At 33.9% G+C, this 24,641-nt stretch overlaps 1 protein-coding gene and 1 long non-coding RNA gene across 2 annotated transcripts; one reads left to right on the top strand and one right to left on the bottom strand.

Moving 5' to 3' along the window:
• Positions 1–296: 296 nt before the first annotated feature.
• On the bottom strand, positions 297–18,958 carry LOC128231571 (uncharacterized). The gene is made up of 5 exons (XM_052944574.1): positions 18,132–18,958; positions 3,699–4,601; positions 3,337–3,415; positions 2,847–2,983; positions 297–1,791 (listed from the first exon to the last, which is right to left on the bottom strand). The coding sequence occupies exons 2-5, from the start codon at positions 3,736–3,738 to the stop codon at positions 1,448–1,450; spliced, it is 600 nt and encodes a 199-aa protein (XP_052800534.1). The 5' UTR covers positions 3,739–4,601; positions 18,132–18,958; the 3' UTR covers positions 297–1,447.
• On the top strand, positions 10,921–12,197 carry LOC128231572 (uncharacterized). Its single transcript, XR_008260387.1, has 3 exons — positions 10,921–11,005; positions 11,650–11,777; positions 12,084–12,197. It is a non-coding gene; the product is annotated as an uncharacterized LOC128231572 (long non-coding RNA).
• Positions 18,959–24,641: the final 5,683 nt, after the last annotated feature.

The following is a 24,641-nucleotide window of genomic DNA, read 5'->3' as shown; positions in this document are numbered from 1 at the left end:
TGGTTTTACTTAAAGTGTAGATTCTATATTAATTATGGGGCAATTTTTAAGACGAACACTTCAATATTATTCTTATATTTATCCTTGTGCACGGACTTTTTGTATATGTTTTCCAAGTCAAATAAGTTCCAAATAAATATCAAATGAAAGTGAAGTACTTAAAGGGACAGTGTATGTAGTCGTATTTACTCAAGATTTCAAACCAAATAATTCCTTTAAATGTAAAACAATAGTACATAGAGTACAGTAGCAAGAGAGGAAGATTAGGTTAAATTTGTTATAGAAATTTATTTTTAAACTTCAAAACAATATAACAAGTACTTATATTCATAAAAATAAATAATATAATGCATACAAAATGTGTTTTATCATATTTAAAATCATGATTTAAACACAATTTATCATTTATCGTGGACAGGGATTTTGGTCCAGATAAGGAACATGTTTTAGGTACTGTGACAAAGATGTATAGAAACCACTTTACAAACGAATTTACGCGAATCCAATAGAAAAAATGTAATTGATATATACAAATGTACGTGAGTGACCTTGACAAATCAATAGGACATCTTAAATGATTTAGATAAACTATAACAATAACACTACTTTTATAACAATACTGATGCAAACATGACTTAGTGGAGATTTCAAAACTCTTGAAGAAGACAAAGACAACTTTTTTCAATTGCAATCCATCGTTGTTTCGATGCCAAAGCCCAGAGCGTCTCGGGGCCTTCCCCTCAATTTTCGAAGCGACTCTAACCCTCTGTGATGGTTGCACTAACTGTGTTAAACGGCCGTATGAAGGATGACACTTGCTTCGCAGTCGCTAGTACCTTCCTTTCTAAACAGAAGCAATGCTCCAATGGTTGAAATTGCTTGAACATTAATCAGACCTTAGCAAAAGCTAATAACTGCTATCAACATTTAGACCTTGTGCCCATGAACAACATTTTTTCTAGACGATACCCTAATGCAAACTATAATTGCACAAAACATGATTATTAAGTCAATCAACGTTTATACACATGCATACTGTCTGTATCTGGTAGAACTATAGTTACCATAACAAGTGAACTAAAGAACATACAATTACAACATGCAATAAAACAAAACAAAAAGAAATGCTCAAACATGAACTACATGTTTATGCTAAAAACAAAGAGAAATAGCTAGAAAATTGCTATTCTTAAATTTATAACTACAGGCACTATATTTATATGTCAATAACTAATACTGTTAAAGCATTTCGTACATCTTACAGATTTTCCTTATACACACATAACAGTTCATAGATTAAAGAACTCGATTTTGAAAACAGTTCTTATAGGGTTTATATAAGCGGACACTTCATGAAATGAAATGTTTTTTATTGTTTAAAAAACGGTTTCATCATATATACAAGTTTGTTAGAATCTTTAAAAAATGCCAAACCCAACCATCGATATTATTTCTCATGGTTGTTTGTTGGTACAGAGTTAAACGACGGCGGTGGCGGGTATGCAGTTTGGCTAAATCCGGGCGTTGCCTGACCGAAGGCCGGGGGTTGACTGCTTGGCGCATTTAAGGCGGCGAACTGGTTGTATGCCGGGGGAGGTGGATACTGACTGCCGGCCTGATTGTATGCCGGAGGAGGTGGATACTGACTGTCGGCCTGATTGTATGCCGGAGGAGGTGGATACTGGCTACCAGCCTGGTTGTAAGTCAGAGGAGGTGGGTACTGGTTGTAACCGTTTTGTGGTGGGTAGTAGCTGGACGTGCTATGTACACCAACAACTGCTACATTTGCACCTGGAATAAAAAATATATAAAAATGACAAAAAATAAATGAATCATTTAATTGTTAAGCGTTTGTTTGTATGATCGGTTGGCAGATTATAAACACAATCTATTAATTTTGGCAAGGTATATTTGTGATGTGACGTAATGGCTTCACAAATATGAAACAATACAATAATCAAGATAATTAGAATGTGTTAATTAATGTGGTAGACGTAATCAAATGCTACAATATCAAACCGCGTAATGGGCTATCCTAGTTTTGTAACTCAAGCTTACTAAACCAAATCAATCTTGATAAAGCAAATAGTTTCAAGATTTCAGACAGCCGCCAACATGAGGTTATGTATGATGGACGAAATTGCTAAATCTACGTCACCCTTGAGTACCCGATATCATTTCAGCCGTGTTGATCGAAGTTTCCAAAAAGATATATTTGCGACAGAGTATATCAAATTACACACCGACAAAACAATATTTCGTAATTCAAAATGCTTATTTATTTACCTACAAAAAGATGCTTTAAAAAACTGGTTTTTGAAAAGTCTTAAAGATAACGTATCTTATAATATAAAATCCGGTGTAGTCTCAATAACAGTATACATGTACTTACTATTCGATGTCGAAGTTTATTTTTTGATAGCGCCTTCAAATTCTCGTATTTTTGGGTCCTTGAAACTGTTTAAGTAAATAGCATCTACAAAGACCAATACAAATTATATCCATCACTGTCAGTAGTCACCTTTCATTCCCACCTGGATGATTAACATGGTTCAGAACCAAAGGTAACTAGGCAAACAGACTATCGCAGTCTTCGGACAAATGTGAAGCACACACACACACAAACACGCGCGAGCTTACGCGCACACACGCACGCATGCACGCACACACACACACACACACACACACGAGTTGATATCGTATTAACGTTTACCATACAGTTGCATCGGCACTTTCTCGTTTCCGTTTGCATTGATTCACACGTACACAAATCGTCATGTTCATGGATGTTTCCATATTACGATCTTTGTCTTCAACCTTTTAATTGACACCATTATAATACCTACCCTGGCGAGGTTGTATCGTCCTGCCTGGTTTCCTCTTATTTAGCTGCACCAAGAAACAGATACAGGCGACAGCTGTGCATAGGAAGACAATGCACGCAATCACTATCCCGGTAATTGCCGGAATTGCTAGAGGGGTGCTAGGTGGATGGAAAGATAGTACAGTTATAAAATGTCTGTGAACTACAACGACTCAGTAACACATTTTTCTTTGTGATAAGTATCATATTGAATGTATCAAGCTGACAACAGGATTTCAGGTAGTAAAGTTGTATGTTTTTCTATTTCTTCAGCCTATTTAGTTGAGAGCTATTGCAATTTCCCTGATTCCATTTGTATGCAATGTGTTGGTAACATACACTTTAAATATTGAGTAAATCAAACAGACCTATCAATGAATATTAGAGCTACGTTCGATGAAATGCAGCAAATGAACAATATAAAACAAGTCTGAGGATTACGAAATTTCGTCAAAGTTTTCGAAATTACTCACCAGCACTTGACTCCGCAGCAATAATCACCTTCCGCACAGTATTTATCGGAACCACTGCAAATTTCCTGATCTCCGAACACTGAAGTAAAACATGTAAAACTTTCTTAATTAGTGTCAGATGAATATCTAAGTGTCTTTCTTATGTTTAATCGCACGATCAAGAAAAACCTATGGTTTTTATTATCAATATTCATCATTCATACATCTTACTGCATGAATAAACATAAAGAGCTGCTGTTTTCACTCTGTAAACTATTAATTATGATCCATTGTATTTATTTATTGTATATCATTTCACAAATAAGATAAAATAAAAAAGACAATTAGTTTGCAGGATCAATTTAAATAAATCTTAAACTTACCTCCAAAGATCACTGTCAAAAACGTCAAATATTTTATCATTTTCAGTTTTCTTGTACTTATTTCCACTTACTATAGAAGTTTACTCCGAAACCTACATGATGGCTTTGTTAAGGTAATACAAGATGGACTTGTTTTTAAATGTTCAGTGTATCGATCTGTAAACGTATTGAGTATAGATTTGACAATCGTCATTCAAGTCATGGCTTCAACTATAGGAATAAGCTAACATTTATGAATTTAAAGACACGTTACTCATAGCCCAAGAGACAATCAGGTAGAGACACTAAGTTGAGGTTATCGTCATGTAAAGGTCAGTAAAATGAGGGACTCGCTGTAGAGGGTTAAGCCATTTTTGAGTACTTAGGACGAATCTTTATAATAAAAAGTGTTAAGGAACAATTGTAATTTCTAATCATATATGTGAGGAGAGGCAGGACCTATGTTGCTTTGTAGTTTCTATTCAATAAATTAACATGATAACATAATTACTCAGTCTGAATCTTTGTTATTTTTTTTTATTTCTGTTGTTATAACGATAAGATTGGACATAGCAGATAATCTCCCGCATCATGGAAAGGCGAATGTTCATAGTTAATAGGTCTACTGTATTTATATATGTATATTTGTTTATCTTCTTACAGACGTGCGCTTTCCCACCAAAATTCAAGGGAAAGGAGATTTTTGACGTAAAAGAACCATCATTGTAGTAGTAGTAGTAGTAGTTGTATTAGTAGTAGTAGTAGAAGTAGCAGCAGCAGCAGCAGTAGTAGTAGTAGTAGTAGTAGTAGCAGTAGCAGTAGCAGTAGCAGTAGCAGTAGCTTCTTTTTCGCCGTGTACTCTCCGCCACATTTGCAGCATTTATTGTATCTCCTCATTCAGTTGTTGTTAATTCGATAGTTTTACTGAAAGAAGTATTGCGGAAATACTTGTTTTGCCCAGCATTATCTCTAGCTAGAGTTTAAGTGTTGGATGACATATTGTTAAAGCATAACATTAGCACACTTGATGATGGCGTACCATTGTTAAATCTAACAGCACAGGATAGTAGAGATTTATCAATTTTGATAACCATATAAGGGGGGGGGTGCGAAAAGTGACATTAAATAAAGGAAAAGATAGAACCTTTTCGCTTTCACCCCTTGATATTATTTAGCATAATTTATTAGAATCTAATAACCGGAACCTCAAACAAATTCCTTCACAAGGTCTGAGCACTCCATGTGCTGCTGAATGACTGAAATCATTAGGGAAAAATCTTCAACCCAGCAAGTACGGGAACATGGAAAACATTGTGACAAAAATAAAACTTTCAAAATAAGGACTATATATTGAAGTTATGCAGTATTTTATGTTACTCCTTTGTTTTGAATGATTATTGTGCAACCTTTAACAAATAAACTTATCTGAAACATAGGTTGTTGTGAATATTCACACCATGCAAGCTTAACTAGCTATTTTGTTTTTCGTGCTAGTTTTTGTGTAAGCTGATTTTATGTTTTTACCGATGTGATATAAGTATATTGATAGATCATACCTTTTGTGTGATGTGAATATTCTGTAATATTAATTATTATTATAATATACCGTATTTTTTAAGATTTTTTTTTATTATTGGAAAAACACCATGAGTTATGAAACAGAGTTAATGGCCTTCCAAAGTGCCGAAGAGGGTGGGAAATGCAAAATGTAAACGTTTTCAAATGTCATGTTTTATTTAGTTTTGCGGAATCAACATTTTAGGGAGTTAAACATACATGCCGGACAACATGTTTACTGTGAAAAGGATTCGACCATATTTACGAAAAACCTTTTATAAGACTTTGGACTAAAACATTTGTATTTTTTGGAAAAGTTTGTCCACAATAAAACTTAGTTTATGTGTCAAAATGTCCAAGACTACATAATCAACAATGTATTATGTGTGCTTGGTGATATCGTTATGAATAAAGAAGATAATCAATAAAATACTAAAACGTGGATTAAATTTATTTCATGGTTACAAAAATGCATATATCTTTCTTAAAATAGCTGCAATAACATTGTTGATCGGGAAGTACTAACTATTTCGACACAAAAACATTTTGTGTAATGACATTTCCGAAAAGTGCAAATGTTTTGTTTTTTTAAGAAATGTAATGCAAATTTTCTTTCGTAAAATTTGCTTAGTTTCTAATTACATCTACACATGTAGCAACATAAATATAAGTTAGGCATGCTAAATATTGAACCTTAAAACTAAATACAAATTATTTTTCCTTCAAACGACTTTTGCACTATGGAAGGCCCTTAATTGTTCGACAAAATGAACTCCCACAATACCCGTATTTCATTTAGTATTAATTAAGAACATTGCTGTTAAAATGAGGAAATTTTGATCCCATAACCCAACATGGTCGTTATTTTAAACTATAACCATATACTGTTATCTAGTCAATGGCATTGAGACACTTGGACTTGAACAGGCTTCGAAAGATTTCTGACCTTAGGGAAATGTAAATATTCATCATTTTTAAAGTTTTACAGTCCTGATAAGTGGTTCTTGGACACCACAAATTCATCCAAGCTATAAAAATATCAATCTCTGTCTCTGCCATTGCCCTTTCACGGACAGAAGCGATACCTTTATACACAGCACATAACACAGGCTGCTTTTAAAACTTGGTCTACTATAATGGTAGATATGAGCATGGTCGATCTCAGTTTGAAATTGGTTGTAACTGTTTAGCGGCAGTAATGACATGTTCAATAATGATCACGACTCCAACAACGGTTTAAGATACTACTGTTTTAAATACAACATGGACATGTAACACAAATTTAAGTTAGAAAAGCACAGGTGTACTTACGTACAAAGCAACAAATATCGACCAATAAAATAACTTTAAGTAAACAACAACTTTAAGAATGACAAGTATCAAGACTTAGCTGCGGAATACTCGTTTGCATTTATTAACTTCCTTGTAAAGAGATAAAAATAAAGTTATGTTTTAAGGTGTTTAACTCGATACATTTCATGACTTATTTAACTTATATTTAATTAGGAAGACACAAGTATAGAAGATATGAGCTCATATTCAAAAACTATAAATGTGTTTTGGAAAATATGTATACAGTTTTCGGTGAGAAGTGAACAGACCAAAAAAAATGTAATATTCATTGGGTAGTAAGTACACAGTCAATTAAGATAATAAAAAACAACATCAAAATGACAAGTGAAGCACTGCAGGGACAGTGTTTTTACACGTATCTACTCAAGGTTTCGAACAAAATAATTCCACTTTGTGCAAAACAAAAATACCTACAGCCAGCACAGCATCAAAATTGAAACTTACATTTAATTTATTTTCAAACTTTAAAACAATTTAGCCAGAACTTTTACAAAGGTAAAATAATAAAATGTATACAAAATGTGTTTTATTAAAATAATGATATAATGAAAAATTATCATTTATTGTGGGCAGATAAATTTATTCAGATAAGGGACATGTTTAAAGTACTGCCGCACAGATGTATAAAAAACAATTTGCAAAATAATTAATGCGAATCCAATAAGAAGAACTGTTCATTGATATATTAGTGTACGCGGGTGACCCTGACAAATCAATGGTATATCTTAAATGATTGGGGAAAATACAGTGATTATACTTTTATTTTACTTTTTCATGTGAGACATATCTTGTAATAAAGGATTAAATAAATAGCTCACTGATTAAACTTACCGAGTGCATTATTCGAAACTATTGTAAATTGCAGTTAAATGTTTTGCACAACGTCAAGAGGTTCCGGATGGAAATGCTTTCGAGCTCTATGCTCTTGGTGTTGAACGGGTCGGCCGTAATGTGTTTGTTACATTGATTTCAGTAGTTCAAACACTTACCTGAGGGTGATGATCACTATACGCAGATTACTTCTCAATATTTGAGGTATCAAACCAGAACTATTCCGTCTTCTGCTTATATTTCAACTGCATCTCACCCTTCTGTCGACGCCAAAGCCCAGAGCGTCTCGAGGCTTCTATTTCTCAGCCTCCATTAGAGGATGTCTCCCGTTATTTTTCGAAGCGACTCTAACCCTTGATGATGGTTGCATTTGCTATGCTTAATTGCCGTACAAAACGCGATGCTTCGTAGATCATCGACACTTGATTCGCCGTATCTAGGTCATTACTTTCCCCACAGAAGCAATCTTCTAATGAATGTAACTGCCTGTACATCAATAAGACCGTAGCAAAAACTAGTGGCTTCCTAGTTAGCTGCCATGCCCAGTCAACATCGAAACCATGTGCCTGTGAGCTATTTTTCTAGTCGATACTTTTACGCGCAAACACTGGGATGAACAGCACCCTTTGGGCCGGTAAAATAGTGTTTCGAAACCGGACACAGGTACCTCTTTGTCCAACTGTTGATTGGCGTGCACACAAAGTACTGATATGTTTTACTTGACTATCCCCTCTTGCTACGACGTGAACAAGATTTATATAATGGTGAAGTAAAAATACGCTATCTTGCCCTGGTGGATTTTCTTGTTGCTTTCATGTACTTGTATATAGCGTGGCTAGTTTACTTCACTAATGCCTTACGGAGAACGAGAAATGTTGAATGATATTGACAAAGTCCGAAAACGGTTAATTATTTTTTACAGCAAACATCAAATGTACCTGGTATAGTCATTTTATAAGCAAATATATTAAACAGTATGCGGCATGGACACAGCAAAACACCGTATGAATGACCCGGAATACGTGAATAACGTCAACAGTGGCACAGGAGTACGTAAGCAAAGCACGTCGCAGAAAGCAAATTGTCGAGGGTGTATGTTTTAGCAATCATTAATGTTAAACAATATTTCAGTGTAAAAGTATAGAAAAAAATCCTTACATAGAATTGCCATTATAATATATCAGCTTTATGATATTCTGTAACCGTAGTTAAATGGAGAATGTGCAGGTAAATCGAAAACAAATGACTGGAACCCCGCCCTTTAGCTCAGAATTTCACGGCCTTATATACTCCCACGGCGATGGTAAATAGGCAAAAAGTGGAAAACTGCCGAAATACTGGCTAATAGCCAGAGGTATGTCCGACCCAAATTTTGGTCAACCAGAATGACGGAAATATTAACAAAAGTTATGTTTATTGGTTTGTAGTAAATTCTGAGATGGCGGAAACAGCGATTCCAGACCGTGAAACTTAAAAACCGAATTAACTAAGTAAAATAGATTTAGAACAATAAACAAACAATTCAACAATTAAGATCAGATATATCTATAACGTTATTGTATCAAAAGACAAGCTGCGCATGCAGAACGACGTTAGTGTATAAAAAGTGTAAAAAGTTCAACAAGTGTAATAAGAGGTCAAAATACTAGCAAGGTTCCAGCCGATACAAAGCCGAAATGGCGACGAAAACACGCAAGAGGATTTAACTGTTGACTGTAGGAATTAATTGGTTTTGCTACGACTGTGCCTTATAAAAAGAGTTTTGCTTATAATACATGTGCAATATCAGTAACAAACACTACAGACTTAAAAAGGTATGGAAATTACTAGACAAAGTTATCGTTTATATCTCTATTTACAAAATCACAATTGCGTACAGCGTAAGTGATTGAGTTTTACAAGGATAAGATTAAAACAAACTACAAGTAATCATATTCCGGATATCAAGGGCAGTAATGTCAGGTGCGTCCATGCTTCCCGGTTCATTGTTTTGAGTGGAAAACGTCCTCGATTCGGTGAGTATTGCCACTGTTTTCTATACGTTTCAACGATAATTTTAAGCAACGACCTTGGGCACCGAATGAATAGCAATTGCTAGTTTACGAAGACGCTTGTTTTAGATCAAAATAATGTCTGTATTAAAATATCTTGTGAAAACAATGCACGTTCTTACTAGGCTTCCCGACTCACTCAATGCATTTTTTGCTTCAAAACAACTATTTAATACCGTTCTCTTGCGTACAAACCCCACCCGATGCTTTGTTTTGGACAATAAAAGTATTGCTATTGTTTTCTGAATGCAGACAGCGAAATTTGGAGTTATATTGGCTCATTTACGAAAACAATGAACCGGGAAGCATGGACGCACCTGACATTACTGCCCTTGGATATGAAAGGTTGGTACGGTTCATAAACAATGGTATAACATGAACCGAACCCGTATGCATAACATATTTTAAACAATCATGATAATTAAAGCAATAAACGTGTATACAAATGATATGATGTCAGTATCTAACAGTACTGGTATAACAGTAACAAATAAACTAAAGAACATGCAATAATAACCTTGAATAAAACAAAAAAGAAATCCCTAATCACCTAAATTTAACTACACGTTTTTATTAATGTGACCAGACCGTTGATTATCTGACCGGACTGTGCATTGCCGATTTTACTTATTGATATCATTTGGAATACTTCTGTTTTGGCTCAAGACCACAGTTATCTGCCCCCCGTTGACCAAGATCCGGATGTGAATACAGAAACAAAGAGTGCTTGTGTTCAAGTATCAATATTTTATTAAAATTGAATGAAAAAGAAGCAAAAAATGTTCTTTTTGCAGAGAACTTGACTGAAGTTGACACTTTATTGCAGAAATTGATAGTTTTCAATGTAAATATTGGAAAAATCATAGCTTGTGGAAGTCTGAAAATTAGTTGTTTGTAGCCGATTGACTCCCTGGCGGAAGGGTTATGTATTTGAACTCAATTTTGACAGTCGGGTCAATGGTTAACATGGTGTTTTCTTGTGATTATATTTTGTGTCTTGAATTGTTCTAGAGATGCCATGTCCTTGTTTTTCAATTGGGGTGTGTATAAAGTCAAAAGCCAGGTTAGTGTCTATATGAAACATATAGTAAAAATAACTGTGGTCTCACGCCTGATATAGAGGAAGCTTTTGGAGGGGTGGCCTATTTTAAATTGTTATAAATTCTTAATTTATACAGCTATCTGGTTGAAATTTGGCCAGTTGACAGTGCTTAGCCATAGAATATAGGTGTTTGAGTATGAAATGTGAAAATCTTACATTACATAATATAAATTAATAATATATAATTTTCTTATATATTTTTGACATTTTTAAAAAAAACTACTTTCACTTTCAATTTAATGTTTGGAAATAGTTCCAAATGATGGTAACTAATGAATGAAAGCCTCACTTTCAATTCCAAAGTATAAATGGAGGGATTTTTTTAACATAGGAAGCAGACCCAGGAGGAACTGTCTGTTGAAGACCCCCCCCCCCCACCAAGCTGCCCACCAGAGGCCAAGCTGTACTTGGTGTTTGCCAACATGCTGTAATTTGTAAGTACTTCAAGATAATATATTAGAAAATGGTATCCAAACTGAAGTACAAAGTGAGACAGTTTGGTCATTAAAGCCCATTGAGACTGTTTGTTCCATTCCTAAATGAATTTCTTTCATGTTGTCAATCATTTCTGGTGTGGCTTTAATAATAATATTATTTTCTAATGAAACTGCTGACTTGTATCAGTCTTTGGTCTGTATTGTGCATCTATTCACACATTGTGTTTGCTCTTTTAAGTAAACATTACAATAATTGCAAATTCTATAAGCAATTAAACAAAACTTACTGCACATAGGATGCAGAATGATGTTTTATTTAGTTTGCATATGATTTTCAGCTTATGGACAAGAAAACATATACTTTAACAATCACAGCAACACAATGAGATCCCAATTTTAAAGAAATAATGCCACCTTTCATTAATTCATTAATTCATTCTATCAATCATTCATATATATTCATTAAATCATTCATTTATTCAATTTATTCATTGAAAAACTTGACATTTCTCAAGGCAAAATAAATAAAAAGTGAGCAGCTTTCATAAAGAATAGAGCCTTTTCCCTTAATGCATTAAAAAACACAACCTTAATACAGTATAAATGTTTTAAAAACCCTAATTTATTGCTTATTTTAATAGCCAGCCTGGTTGCTGTAGCCACAGAGGAATTTTCAAGGACAAGAACCAGTGCTGGTAAAACTGTGGTCTCTGTGGTTTTCCATACCGGCTCTCGGCAAGGATTTTCAAGAAAGGAATACCATCTCCAAGTAAGAAGAAATTCTAAGCATGTCTGGTTTGAATGCTTGCAAAATGCATCTGGGTACTCAATAAGATGAGGTTTACCTTTGAGTTGTTAAAAACTGATTGCAAAATGTCCAAAAGACTATATATTCTATTAAATTTGTCCTGAAAATCTTTGAATTCATGAACTTTTCTGCATATTTATCACATTTATGACTATATTAAAGGTTGTGTATGCCTCAAATGAGTGTTTACAGGCCTTTTTCAGACTTTAACAGTAGTGGCAGATAGTTTTATTTGTGTAAAACATTGCTTTTGTGTCTTGCTTGCAGATCATGATGTGCCAATAAGCTCCAGTTAGCTGCGGCCTTTTCCCCAGGCGGTAGTCCTGCAATCTGAATCCAGGAGATGCAGCTCTGAATCCAATATTTCAGAAGAATGAAGATGTTAGTCAACTCTGTAGTGCTTGTTTGTGTGTAAATGATTCCAATGAGTGAGATTTATAGCAAATCAGGTGTAAATAAGCATCTTATAGACAATAGTGAAGTGCTGTACTCTGAATTTAATGCCAAATCTAGCCTTCAAAACAGATTCTTAAAGTAAATTTTTTTTAAAAATGGGCATAATAATGCTATCTCTGCATTTTCTACATCATGTAGCCACCTCATACATGAAAACACTAGCAGTTGTCATGAATCTTTAAGTTTTGGTGTGTTTTTTGCCATTTCCTTTGTTGCGCCATTTGTCCCGGAAGCCAACAATTTGGCATATAGTGTTGTTTAGACTGTCTATTAACACATTATCACTAAATTTCTTGTGTTAAACTGAACAGTTCTGTTACCTTTGTATATAAGTGGACCAGAAAAGCAAAATTTTGACAAGTTGAGGCATTTCAGTTGGGCTCTATGTCATTTTTTATATAAAACACTAAGCCGATGAAGTGGAAAAACCTTATTTTGCTTAGAAAAAATCTTAAAAGAGTAGGCAGGCCAGTTTTGTGGTGCTGTTCTATAGACACCATTAAAAGCTACAAGGAAAACTTTACTTGGTCAAATTATTCCAATGCATAAGGAAATAATGGCTCTTCAAAGGTTTGCGGCTTAACATTTGAGGGAAATGGCTGTTTCTACTTTTTATGAAAATACCACAGGTGCTAATACTTGTCTCATTCATTTAGTGTTTGATATATCATTGCCAAACTTTCAGTATGTGTTGCATATAGCCTGAAGCTGAACTATAGGAGTTTTGAAGTCTGTTTCTGAAAAAATGTTGCTTAAATAGGCTCAAGACCACAGTTATCTGCCCCCCGTTGACCAAGATCCGGATGTGAATACAGAAACAAAGAGTGCTTGTGTTCAAGTATCAATATTTTATTAAAATTGAATGAAAAAGAAGCAAAAAATGTTCTTTTTGCAGAGAACTTGACTGAAGTTGACACTTTATTGCAGAAATTGATAGTTTTCAATGTAAATATTGGAAAAATCATAGCTTGTGGAAGTCTGAAAATTAGTTGTTTGTAGCCGATTGACTCCCTGGCGGAAGGGTTATGTATTTGAACTCAATTTTGACAGTCGGGTCAATGGTTAACATGGTGTTTTCTTGTGATTATATTTTGTGTCTTGAATTGTTCTAGAGATGCCATGTCCTTGTTTTTCAATTGGGGTGTGTATAAAGTCAAAAGCCAGGTTAGTGTCTATATGAAACATATAGTAAAAATAACTGTGGTCTCACGCCTTTCTGTAGAACAATTCAAGACACAAAATATAATCACAAGAAAACACCATGTTAACCATTGACCCGACTGTCAAAATTGAGTTCAGATACATAACCCTTCCGCCAGGGAGTCAATCGGCTACAAACAACTAATTTTCAGACTTCCACAAGCTATGATTTTTCCAATATTTACATTGAAAACTATCAATTTCTGCAAAAGAGTGTCAAATTCAGTCAAGTTCTCTGCAAAAAGAACATTTTTGCTTCTTTTTCATTCAATTTTAATAAAATATTGATACTTGAACACAAGCACTCTTTGTTTCTGTATTCACATGCGGATCTTGGTCAACGGGGGGCAGATAACTGTGGTCTTGAGCCTTTTAATCATCAGTTCAGCATGGTTTACCATTCGGAACTCCTCGGCCATTTTATCGAAAACAACCAATCGAAACGTGGGAATCTTAATTTTGATTACAATAATTCACTTCACTGACAATCAATTTAAACTTAGATCAATAAATACAAATCTAAAACAATACATTTAATTAATGATATAATTCAAAAATTTACGAACTACTTCAACTGATGTACCGGCATACATCCGAGGTTGTTTTCGATAAAATGGCGGCCGAGGAGCTCCGAAGGCATGGTTTACTTTCAAGGAATCTTGATTGGTCAAAGGTATATGTAACCTTTCTTATCATTGGTTCTTGGATATTTCGCTCACTGTTTCCCACGATTTTCTGCAGTCGAGACGTGCTTCATGAAGTCTTATTTTAGTAACTTTAAAATCCTTGCGAGTCTTTTGGAGGTTTGTTTCAAGGTATGCATTCCTAGTTGTATCCATGTATTTGTCTGGGTTCTCGCTGAGATGATTTATGTCATTTTGTGAAGCGCTTTTATTCGCGATTGTCCGAGATAAGGTGTTATCCGAAAAGCGGTATATTATTACATAACATAACATAACAATTGATCTTTTCACTTATCATATAATCTATGTAAACTTACTTTTCTTTTAACTTACTTTGTAGAGACTAACTAACCATTTCAATCACTGTGAGTGAGGAGAGGTGTACTGAAGCAGTTTTCAATACCACATACTGGTAAGTACAATTTATGAATGTTATATGTATTATACGCTGTAAAATGTTTTGTATTTGCTTTGACCGTTTGTCATTGTGGTTATATGTTCTTTTGTATTACCTTGTATGCCTCGTTTGTTCATGTCATTGTGTGTTATGTGTTATATTGTATATCAGATACATATAGGCCACTAGCAGTCTTTTATCCCATCTTCTATTTATATATATATATGTCTTAATTACATTGTTTATGTATATAATATATCTTGCAGATTACAAGTCTTCAGAACATGACTTGCGTTGGTATTTATATCCCCGGATTACCATACTGTTATATTAAGAAGAGAAATTACTCAAAAATTGTTATTCTTAAAAAAGCACTGCAATATGTAATAATTATTACTGAATATATCAATAAATATACTGTTAAATCGCTACATGTACATACTACATATTCTTCTGAAACACACGCAACAATTGAAGAATTCGATTTTTATGCCCCCCTTCGAAGAAGAGGGGTATATTGCTTTGCACTGGCATGTCGGTCGGTCGGTCGGTCCGTCGGTAGACCAAAGCTTGTCCGAGTGATAACTCAACAATTCGTTGACGTATGGTCATCAAACTTGACATGAAGGTTGGACCTGACCAGTAGATGATCCCTATTGATTTTGGGGGTCATCGGGTCAAAGGTCAAGGTCACAGTGACCTTGAATGGTAAAAGGTTGTCCGAGTGATAACTCGACAATGCCTGCACCCATGGCTCTCAAACTTGACTTGGAGGTTTGGCCTGACCAGTAGAGGACCCCTATTGATTTTAGGGGTCATTGGGCCAAAGGTCAAGGTCACAGTGACCTTGAATGGTAAAAGGTTGTCCATGTGATTACTTAACAATGCCTGCACCTATGGCCATCAAACTTGACTTGGAGGTTGGGTCTGACCAGTAGATGACCCCTATTGTTTTTGGGGATCATCGGGCCAAAGGTCAAGGTAACAGTGACTTTGAACTATAAAAGGTTGCAAAATGATAACTCAACAATGCCTGCGCTCATGGCCCCCAAACTTGACTTGGAGGTTGGGCCTGACCAGTAGATTACCCCTATTGATTTAAGGGGTCAAAGGTCAAGGTCACAGTGACCTTGAATGTGAAAATGTTTCAAGTGATAATTGGACAATGCCTGCACCCATGGCCCTCAAACTTGACTTGGAGTTGTGTCTGACCTGTAGATGACCCCTTATGATTTTAGGGGTCATTGGGTCAAAGGTCAAGATTACAGTGACCTTGAACGAAAAAAGCTTTTCTGTGTGATAACTTGTCAATGCCTGCACCCATGGCCCTCAAACTTAACATTTAGATTTTTGGTGACCAGCTGATGACTCCAATGGATTTTGAGGTCATAGAGTCAAAGATCATGGTTATAACACACTCTATCCTCAAACTTTGAATGGTCATAATTTTAAAACTGCCTCAACGGCATTCAATGTCAGTGACAAATCAGCTGTCATTTCGGTCCATGCATATTTCATTCAATTGTCCATATAATCCTGACAACATGGCGCTCAGGGGGGGGGGGGGGCATAATGTTTGACAAACATCTCTTGTTCTTAATTGGTTTATGAAATAAAATGTTATAGTTGTTGTTGTTGTTGTTGTTGTTTTTAATTAATTAAGCAATAGTGAATGTAAGATTTTACGGCCTGTGCGCGGGTTGAGCCTGGCTAAGTTTTGGAAACGAACTATTAAAACACTGTTAATAAACTCGTTTAATTCTCACATTCATTCAAGTTAAATATCGTCAAACCCAAACAACGACGACGACAATAACGACGACCTTATGACCTTTACGACGATTATTTGAAATTAAAAATGACATATAATTCAAAAATGGTTCATTATAACAAAAATGAAGATTTAACACAAACAGGTATACATAGACATTAAATGTAGATCACGTCGGCATAAAAAATAATATCGCCATATCAAGCTAAAAGAAATGTAAACTTCAAAGTAATAATTTTCCGGTTGCAGTACTTCACCAAAAGAAATTGATGAAACAATAAAAAATAGTTTACACACATAAGATAACAAAGGATAATAAACTATCGAATATAGGATACAAGTCAAGGATAACATAGAATACAAGAACATAAGCTTACTGAACAATTACAACTTAGAAAAGACAATTACAATGTAAACAATCAGACTTCAGTGATTTTTTTGCGCTCAGAAGGCAGAATGAAAATTAAGAATTTGATGTAATTGTTGTGGCAAAAAAAAAAAATATATGTAAAATTTGTCCAATAAAAAGTTGAATATATCTCATGGAAATGCATCTCAAAATAGAGCCTCCAAATAAGAAGTGATCAGCCTACATTATGGGAATATTTGAAAGATCATATAGCAAGAGTTAATCACATTAGTCTGTCAGCATTAATATATGACTAAATAAACACTACGACAATTGATACAACAATTTCTCTATTTCACGTCAAAAGTGCCTTCAGAAGTAAGATAACCAATATCAGGCTGGACAAAAATTGAATCATCCTGTCGTTGTTTTTTTCCGATTAGTGTTTTTCGGTCCTGCTTTCATGTTCGGCACAATTGTTTTCTGATAAATTATAAAAAGATAAGAAAACTTATATGTTAAGCTTTTGTATTGTATGACAGTTTTGACATAAAATCAAAGTATCTTGTATTTCTGGCAAGGTATTTTATGTGACTTTGCAAATATGAAACATATATCAAGATAGGCGCTGATAAAAATTCTAAACCCTTGGAAGACAGGCATTATTTTGTATCGTTGAACACTTGTATACCATGTTAAAGGCCTTGCAAATGTCATTTGAAGGACCAAAATATAAATTGTTAAGAAGAATGATTTTGTATTAAGTTTTGAGGTTTAATATTTAGCAAGCATAATACATATATCCATTGCAACATGCGAATGTGTAGTTAGGAGTTTGGCAAATTTAATAAAAGAGAATTTTATTAGATTTTCAATGAGCGTTTGCACTATTTTGGAAATGTCTTGACGCCAAATGGATATTTTTTTGTCAAAATACTAAACAATGTCTTGTTTCTTTTTTGGTGATTTTAGCTATTTTAAGAAATATTTTTTTTCATTTATGTAACCCGGAAGGATTTTAATCAACGGTTTTTCACTATTGAATATCTTTCTTAATAAAAAATAAATCATCAAGGAGCCGCAAGACATTGTTGTTGGAAAGTCTTGGGTTCTTTGACACAAACATATACTTATAATGTCGACAGACTTTTCCAAAAAAAATAATTTTAAACCAAAGTCTGATACCATTTTCTTTCGTAAACTCCATACTACCACAAACGATGTTGTTAAGAGGGTATTTTCCACTAATGAAATAACATTATTCCTCAAAACTAAATAAAACATGAACTTCTGAAACATTTTAGTTTTTGGCCCTCTCCTACCCACTTCTGCACTGTTGAGTGCTCTAAAACTAAGTCTGATATTCGATGTGGATAAAGAATTAATTAAAAGTTCAATTGCTCATTGCTGAATGACATTTATATATATGTTATAACATATTAAATTACTTCAATGATACCTTTGGGTAATTCGACCTCACCGATGGCGTTTGCTTGGCTTCTTAGCTTATTGTATGTGGTGGGCTCGTTGTTTGGCGAGGAAGGAACATTCTGGCATGCGGCCTTGCCTCTTATAGGGGGAGTGGGATACTGGTTATAACCGTTTCGTGGTGGGTTGTAGCCGTGCGAGCTCCGTACACTAACAACTGTGACATTTGCACCTAGAAAATGAAAAAAAAACGGTTGTATTGTATGACCGTTTAACAAAAGTATATTTTATTTCATACACGATATAATTAAGCTTCGTGACGTTAACTCAAATATGAACAATCTAGATAAGCTCTGACAAGACTTTGGAAAACAGACAAAACATGTTAGTATGAAATGTTCATTGAAATGTGTTAGCGATGTGGATTGATTACTAATTGATTGATCTTTCATTGCTTAATGACATTTAAGAATTGGTAAAACTTCCTGATTACACTCCTTGAGTTGTGCTATGCACTACGACTTAATAAAACCTATAATAATTATATTTAAAAATATAAATATGTTAAAGGGTCCAGACAACACATATTCTGATATCGGCAAATACAATAATTCCTTAGAACAATCCAAGGATTGTCAATTCGAGCTAGTATGAGGCAGAAAATAAATATTTTCATATGATTTCAAACCAGGTAAAAAAAAAAAGCAATAATCATGTCGCTGTCTCAGCTGAATTTCAAAGTTTAAAAAGGCGCGAAATGTTTGTCCAGTTAAAAAGGCACAGAAAGGATTTTCCGACAGCTTGCAAGTTATGTTACCGTTTCACACACTGTCAAGAAGCTTTTGGGAAAACTTGCTGTCATTTGTCAGTTTAGCTCTTTTTATAGTTCCTTTTCATCAATTTCATCACCGATGTTGGAGACAGTTCTGTGTCTACGTTGTTTTGTAGCAGTTTTCTGTATTCCGGGAAGCCAAGTGTGTATGTTTAGCATGTGAAAGTCACCTGATGAGTACAGATAAATATACCAATAGTATTTTTAAACTAATTGGATTTACGTGTAGACAATACACCAGTTATTGGAAAAATGCGCAAAAACTGGGAAATAAACATGTGTCATAAGCGATGTGTTATTTAAGTAAATAAGATTCAATGCGTTGTACACAGCGTTATCAATTTATGTAAGTTTTGAACTATTTTCGTTTTTTCTTGCAATTGTATCATCTGGTGTATAGTCCCTTTAATAGCAATGGAATTGCATATTATGTTTTTCCTATTTTAACTTAACCAGATCAATCTAGATAAAGCAAGTAGTTAAAAGATTTTAGACAGCCGCCAATGTGAGGGCTTGTACGAACTATCTTTTGGTAAATATCTGTCAATATTGATTTCCAAATATCAGTACATGCGCTTGCAATACGTTACCAAATAACGGCATTTGAGACAGCTGACTTCAAATGACACATCAGCAACGTTTCGTTATCCGCGTTAAATTGAAACTATTGCAGTACCTATCACGACGTGGTGTATCACCCTGCCTTATCTTTCTTCACACATGAACATATACGGTAGACCACAATAGATAGGGTGATAATGCATCCAATCACTATCAAGATAACTGTCCAAACTGCCAACGGGGTGCTGAGTGGGTTGAAAGTACAAAAATAATGAATGGATAAAATGGTATCAATATAAAGTGAACTTGAACTAAAACGATCCACAGTTAACACGAGTCATCGTTATTAATCAGTGATTAGACATTTTATAGAATATAATGTTAAACAGGTGAAAACTAAACTGAGAAGGAATGGTCGTTTGAGAATATTAAACTTAAATTCTTCTGAACCAGTAGTACATTTGCATCATTCGGAAATTTCTGTTCATACCTTCATTGTTTATTCAAATGTCAAATTGAATGTACCAAGCTGAGAACAGGATTTCAATTGGTGAAGTTGTGTGTAAAACCATTTGCTCAGCCAATTCAATTAAGCGCAATTGCTATAATTCGTATTTCATGTGTATCCTATTTGTAAGAAATGTACAGTATTCCTGCAATTGAAATTATCGAACTGACCTATCAATATAAGAACTACAATGTACAAAATTAAAAAAAAGATCTGCTGGATTACGAAATTTCGACAAGGTTCACGTTATTACTTACCAACATTTATCCCCGCAGCAATATTCTCCTTCCCCTCAATATCGAACGGTTCCACTAACAAAACTACAAATTTCTCAATCTCCAAACACTGGAATATAACATGTAAAACTTACGTAATTAATGTCATATGAATATCTACTCTACAGATTATATCGCAATCATATGTCTGATGTAATATCACAAGTTTAAGAAAAAAGAATGGTGACATTTGTTTCTAATTATCATTATTCGTAATTCATCAACAAGAAGAGATACTGGTTGTATTTCATGTTATATACTGTAAATTATTTATTATGATCCGTTGTATTTCTGGTATATTATTTCATAATTAAGATGAAATAATGATATTAAGTTACTAGTATGATCAAACTTAAATAAATCTTAGACTTACCCCCGAAGATCACTGTCAAAAACGTCAAATATTTGATCATTTTACGTTTCTTATCCTTGTTTCCACTACTAAAGAAGTATCTCGTTTGTTACCGAAATATTCAGAAAGTCTTTATAAAGGTCTTATAAGATGGACTTATTTTTTGTTTCAGTGTATCGATCTTTATACGTATCTAGTAAAGTTTTAACAATTGTCTTGTACAATGCAAGACAAACTAATGTTTCTTAAACAATATAGATTATGGTGAGGATAAATAGGCGTGCGGTTATACTTATTTCTTTGACAATCGTCTTTCAAGTCATGGCTTTAACTATAGTTACAAGCTAACAATTATAAATTTAAATACACGTTACTCATAGCCCAAGAGACAATCAGGTAGAAAAATGTGTTAAAGAACAATTTTATTTTCTAATCAAATGGGTGAGGATACGTGGGGCCTTTGTTGCTTTGTAGTTTCTATTAAAAAAATTCACATGATAACAAAATGACTCAGTCTGAATCTTTGTTCAATTTATTATTTCTGTTGTTATTACGATACGATTAAACATAGCAGATATTCTCCCGCATCATGGAAAGTCAAATGTTCATCGTTAATAGGTGTACAGTATTTATTTTATATATTTTTTTGTTAAAATACTTACAGACGTAGGTGTTCCCACCAAAATTCAAGGGAAATGCGATTTTTGACGTTAATGAATCAATTTAGAATGCTTGACAAAAGTTTTCCGCCATTTTGTGGCGCAGTATATGTTCCAAGAGACACCTTCAATTATTCCCACTGTTATGGCAGTGTATATAGAGGTGGTTTTAAATATTTGTTTTTTTAGATGCACATGACTGGTTTCCAGCTTATGTATTACATTACCCCCTTCGCCGATTTCTCAGTCGCAGAAGTGGAACCAATCAATGATGGAAGTTAAATGCTGTTTATAGAGGTATGTCGTGACTACTACCCGATATGTATTTCCGTTGTGTGGGAAAATCTAAATGTAAATGTTTTATGAGTGATATACATGTGTAAACATGGTCAATACATTGTAAATAAAAATATCAATAGTTCTTAAACTTTCATTATTAGAGTATACCATGTTTGTCTCCAAGAAAAAGACTGGTGACATGTAAAAACCGTAAAAAAAGTGAAGAACTGAGATTTTTTAATGGTCGGTAAAAACTATTGAAGGACATGGGAGCATCATGGATTAAAGCTCTCTTGCATTTTTTTATGTAGAGTCGTGTGTTGCGATGGCATTTTTGGCTTCATTTCAATCATTAAATTGCTGAGGTCTGTTAAGACAGACAAAAATAATATTTCAAGAGCAAATTAATATTAACAACATTTTATTTTTTTTCGCCAAAATACGGTTTAACTCACTGGCACCGGATTTTCAAACTCAATCATTTTTTTTTTTAAATCAAAAAAATCTTATAATTCCTTACTAAAAATTAGTATACCGAATATGTGAAAAAAATATTGAAAAATATTTTTTTTAGAAATATGCACTTTGTACTGTATAATATTGTTTTTGTACTAACATGTTATTGAAAGTTTCTCTACCCGGGTCACGTAATCATCTTATTACTCAGTCCTAAGGAACTTCTGCAGATTAACAGTCATCGGAATTTAAGGATATGGTTTCTATCTTCCGAACACTCCACCTTAGCCCGCAAAGAAATTTGCCTATTATACGTTGTTGTTGTTTTTTTACTTTATTCGCATTTTTCTGTTTTCCTAGATTTTCTACCACCCTTGACTTCCAGTTTCAGTGTAAGGTTTTATAACGGGTCATTTCATTGGTTCATGAACTCCGCGAGACATTTCGCATTTACAAGTGTCAACAACTGTAATATTTGGACCGAAAGTTTTAATCACAGAGAAGTCTTTGACATTAAAATTTCGCTTTGAGTGACTTGAGCGTACTTATTTCGGGCCAGACTGGTACTGGAATTACACATACCATCAAAGCCGAATATGAAATTTTATGAGACAACGGAAAGTGGCTTAATTAATATGCACCACAGGATTGACTTGTTTCCTTGACAGCGATCTCATCGCAAAAACGTTTCACAGGTAAGAAGAGCAAAATGTTTTATTTATATAAAAGAGCTGTTTACCAATACGTCGTGTTAAATAATAATCTATATAAATGTAGAAACATGCATGTATTTTGTGTGTATACATGCGTTTGGTTCATTTACACATGTATATTTATTAAGTAACATTATATTTATTTATATATTATACTAATTTTCTTTCATGGACAATTGTGGAATATATTTTTAAATGACATATATTCACTATTTTGACCAAAAAAAATATTTTTTTTATTGATAATAAAAAATAAATGTATTCATTTTTTTTTAAATAATACTTTAATTTAAATTAAACTTTGCTGTACTTAGAAATGATCAACATAATATGTTGACGTTAAAAATATGTTATCTTATAGGTATGACGTCACCATTACGTCACATGTATATCCGTTGTGTGGAATATTCTCAATATAAAAGGTGCTGTCTCACGTATGATAAAATAGCGGGGAAAAAAGAAAATTGTCGAAAACTGACATAAACTTGGCATCGATGTGTAAAATGCATTGAAACTTACTAATATAAGTACCACATAGTTTACAATTTATTTAAGTTTAGCAGTTATTTCGTATTTTTCCATTAAAAAAGATCACTGGGTATGTCTACCAGGTAGAATTCATTACTTATGCGTGATTCAGGCTAGTCGGCGTTATCACGTGATATTACCGAGGTAGATGTATAGCTTAATTATGTCACCCGATTAGAATAAGCCTTTGTAGCTCAGTGAGTAAGACGCTTTTTGGCGACGCGGGTTCGACCCCGGTCTCCGACACAATTTTTTTTTACATTTTGGTACTTGTTTACAATTATGATATCACATGCTCAATACCCTGGAAATTGTCATTATTCATAAAACGTTTTACACCTTGAGTTTTTTTTTTTGCTTATCATCATCAGCACTTTACATAAAAGGAGTCACAATTTCTTCAGAATAATGACCGGAGGCTGTGAGTGTATGGGTATCAAACCATTTCCTTACACCGGCTATTATGTTGTTTATCGCTTTGACCACTTTAATTTGGTTTGCTTTTGTATACTATTACCTGGTTATCAGTGTGTGCATTGTGCCCATTTTGTGAACAAAAGAGATCTGATTCAAATCTCACTAGTTATGTTGAAATAGTTTGTGATTGTTTCATGTTTTCATTACTAATTTTATGTTTCTCATCTTGACTACACGACCCCTTCGTACTTCTTCGAAAGAAACAAACAAAAATTGATAACAAAATTATATTTGAACAAACTGAACCGTCTTTATTTTCGTATAGTTTGACTGAAAGAAGTATTGCGGACATATTTTGTTTTGCCCAGCTTTATCTCAAGCTAGAATTTAAGTGTCTGATGACATATTGTTAAAGCATGACATTAGCACTATCAATGATTAACGGATGGAAAGGCGTACCATTGTTAAATCTAACAGCACAGGATAGTAGAGATTTATCAATCTTCCTAATCATATAATGTAGCATAATTTTCAAAACTGAGTTTAAACATAGATTGTTGCGATTATCCAAACTAAGATTAACTAGATATTATGTTTTTTCGTGCTAGATTTGCATTAATGTGTGAAAGTTGATGTTTAACTTATATGCTATAGGTATATTGATAGCTCATACATTTTGGGTCATTTTATTACTCTATATTAATGATTATGATAATAATAATCATTTTTCCTTATATAGTGCTCTAAAAATTGCTACTTATTCACGCTTTGTACTTATAACTGATGTATAGTTTTATTGTTAAGACATGGGTTATAATTTAGCCCGTTGAAATCATTATGGTGTTATATGAGATGTGCTTTTTATTGTCATAAATGAATAGAACATATCTATTAAGCTGTATAAATGGTGCGTAAAGAGTGATTATTAGGTGAACCTGCGATATGTCCGATATTTTTATGC

Source organism: Mya arenaria, chromosome 4, assembly GCF_026914265.1.
Source record: "Mya arenaria isolate MELC-2E11 chromosome 4, ASM2691426v1".
Lineage (NCBI taxonomy): Eukaryota > Metazoa > Mollusca > Bivalvia > Myida > Myidae > Mya > Mya arenaria.
The sequence above is the reverse complement of the archived record's forward strand: the minus strand, read 5'-3'. Positions and strand labels throughout refer to the sequence as shown.

Coding starts and splice junctions, on each gene's coding strand:
- LOC128231571 (XM_052944574.1), bottom strand. CDS start 3,738: ATGATAAAATATTTGACGTTTTTGACAGTGATCTTTGGAG. Junction 3,416..3,698: donor TTTGACAGTGATCTTTGGAG/GTAAGTTTAAGA, acceptor GTTTTACTTCAG/TGTTCGGAGATCAGGAAATT. Junction 2,984..3,336: donor TGCTGCGGAGTCAAGTGCTG/GTGAGTAATTTC, acceptor CCATCCACCTAG/CACCCCTCTAGCAATTCCGG.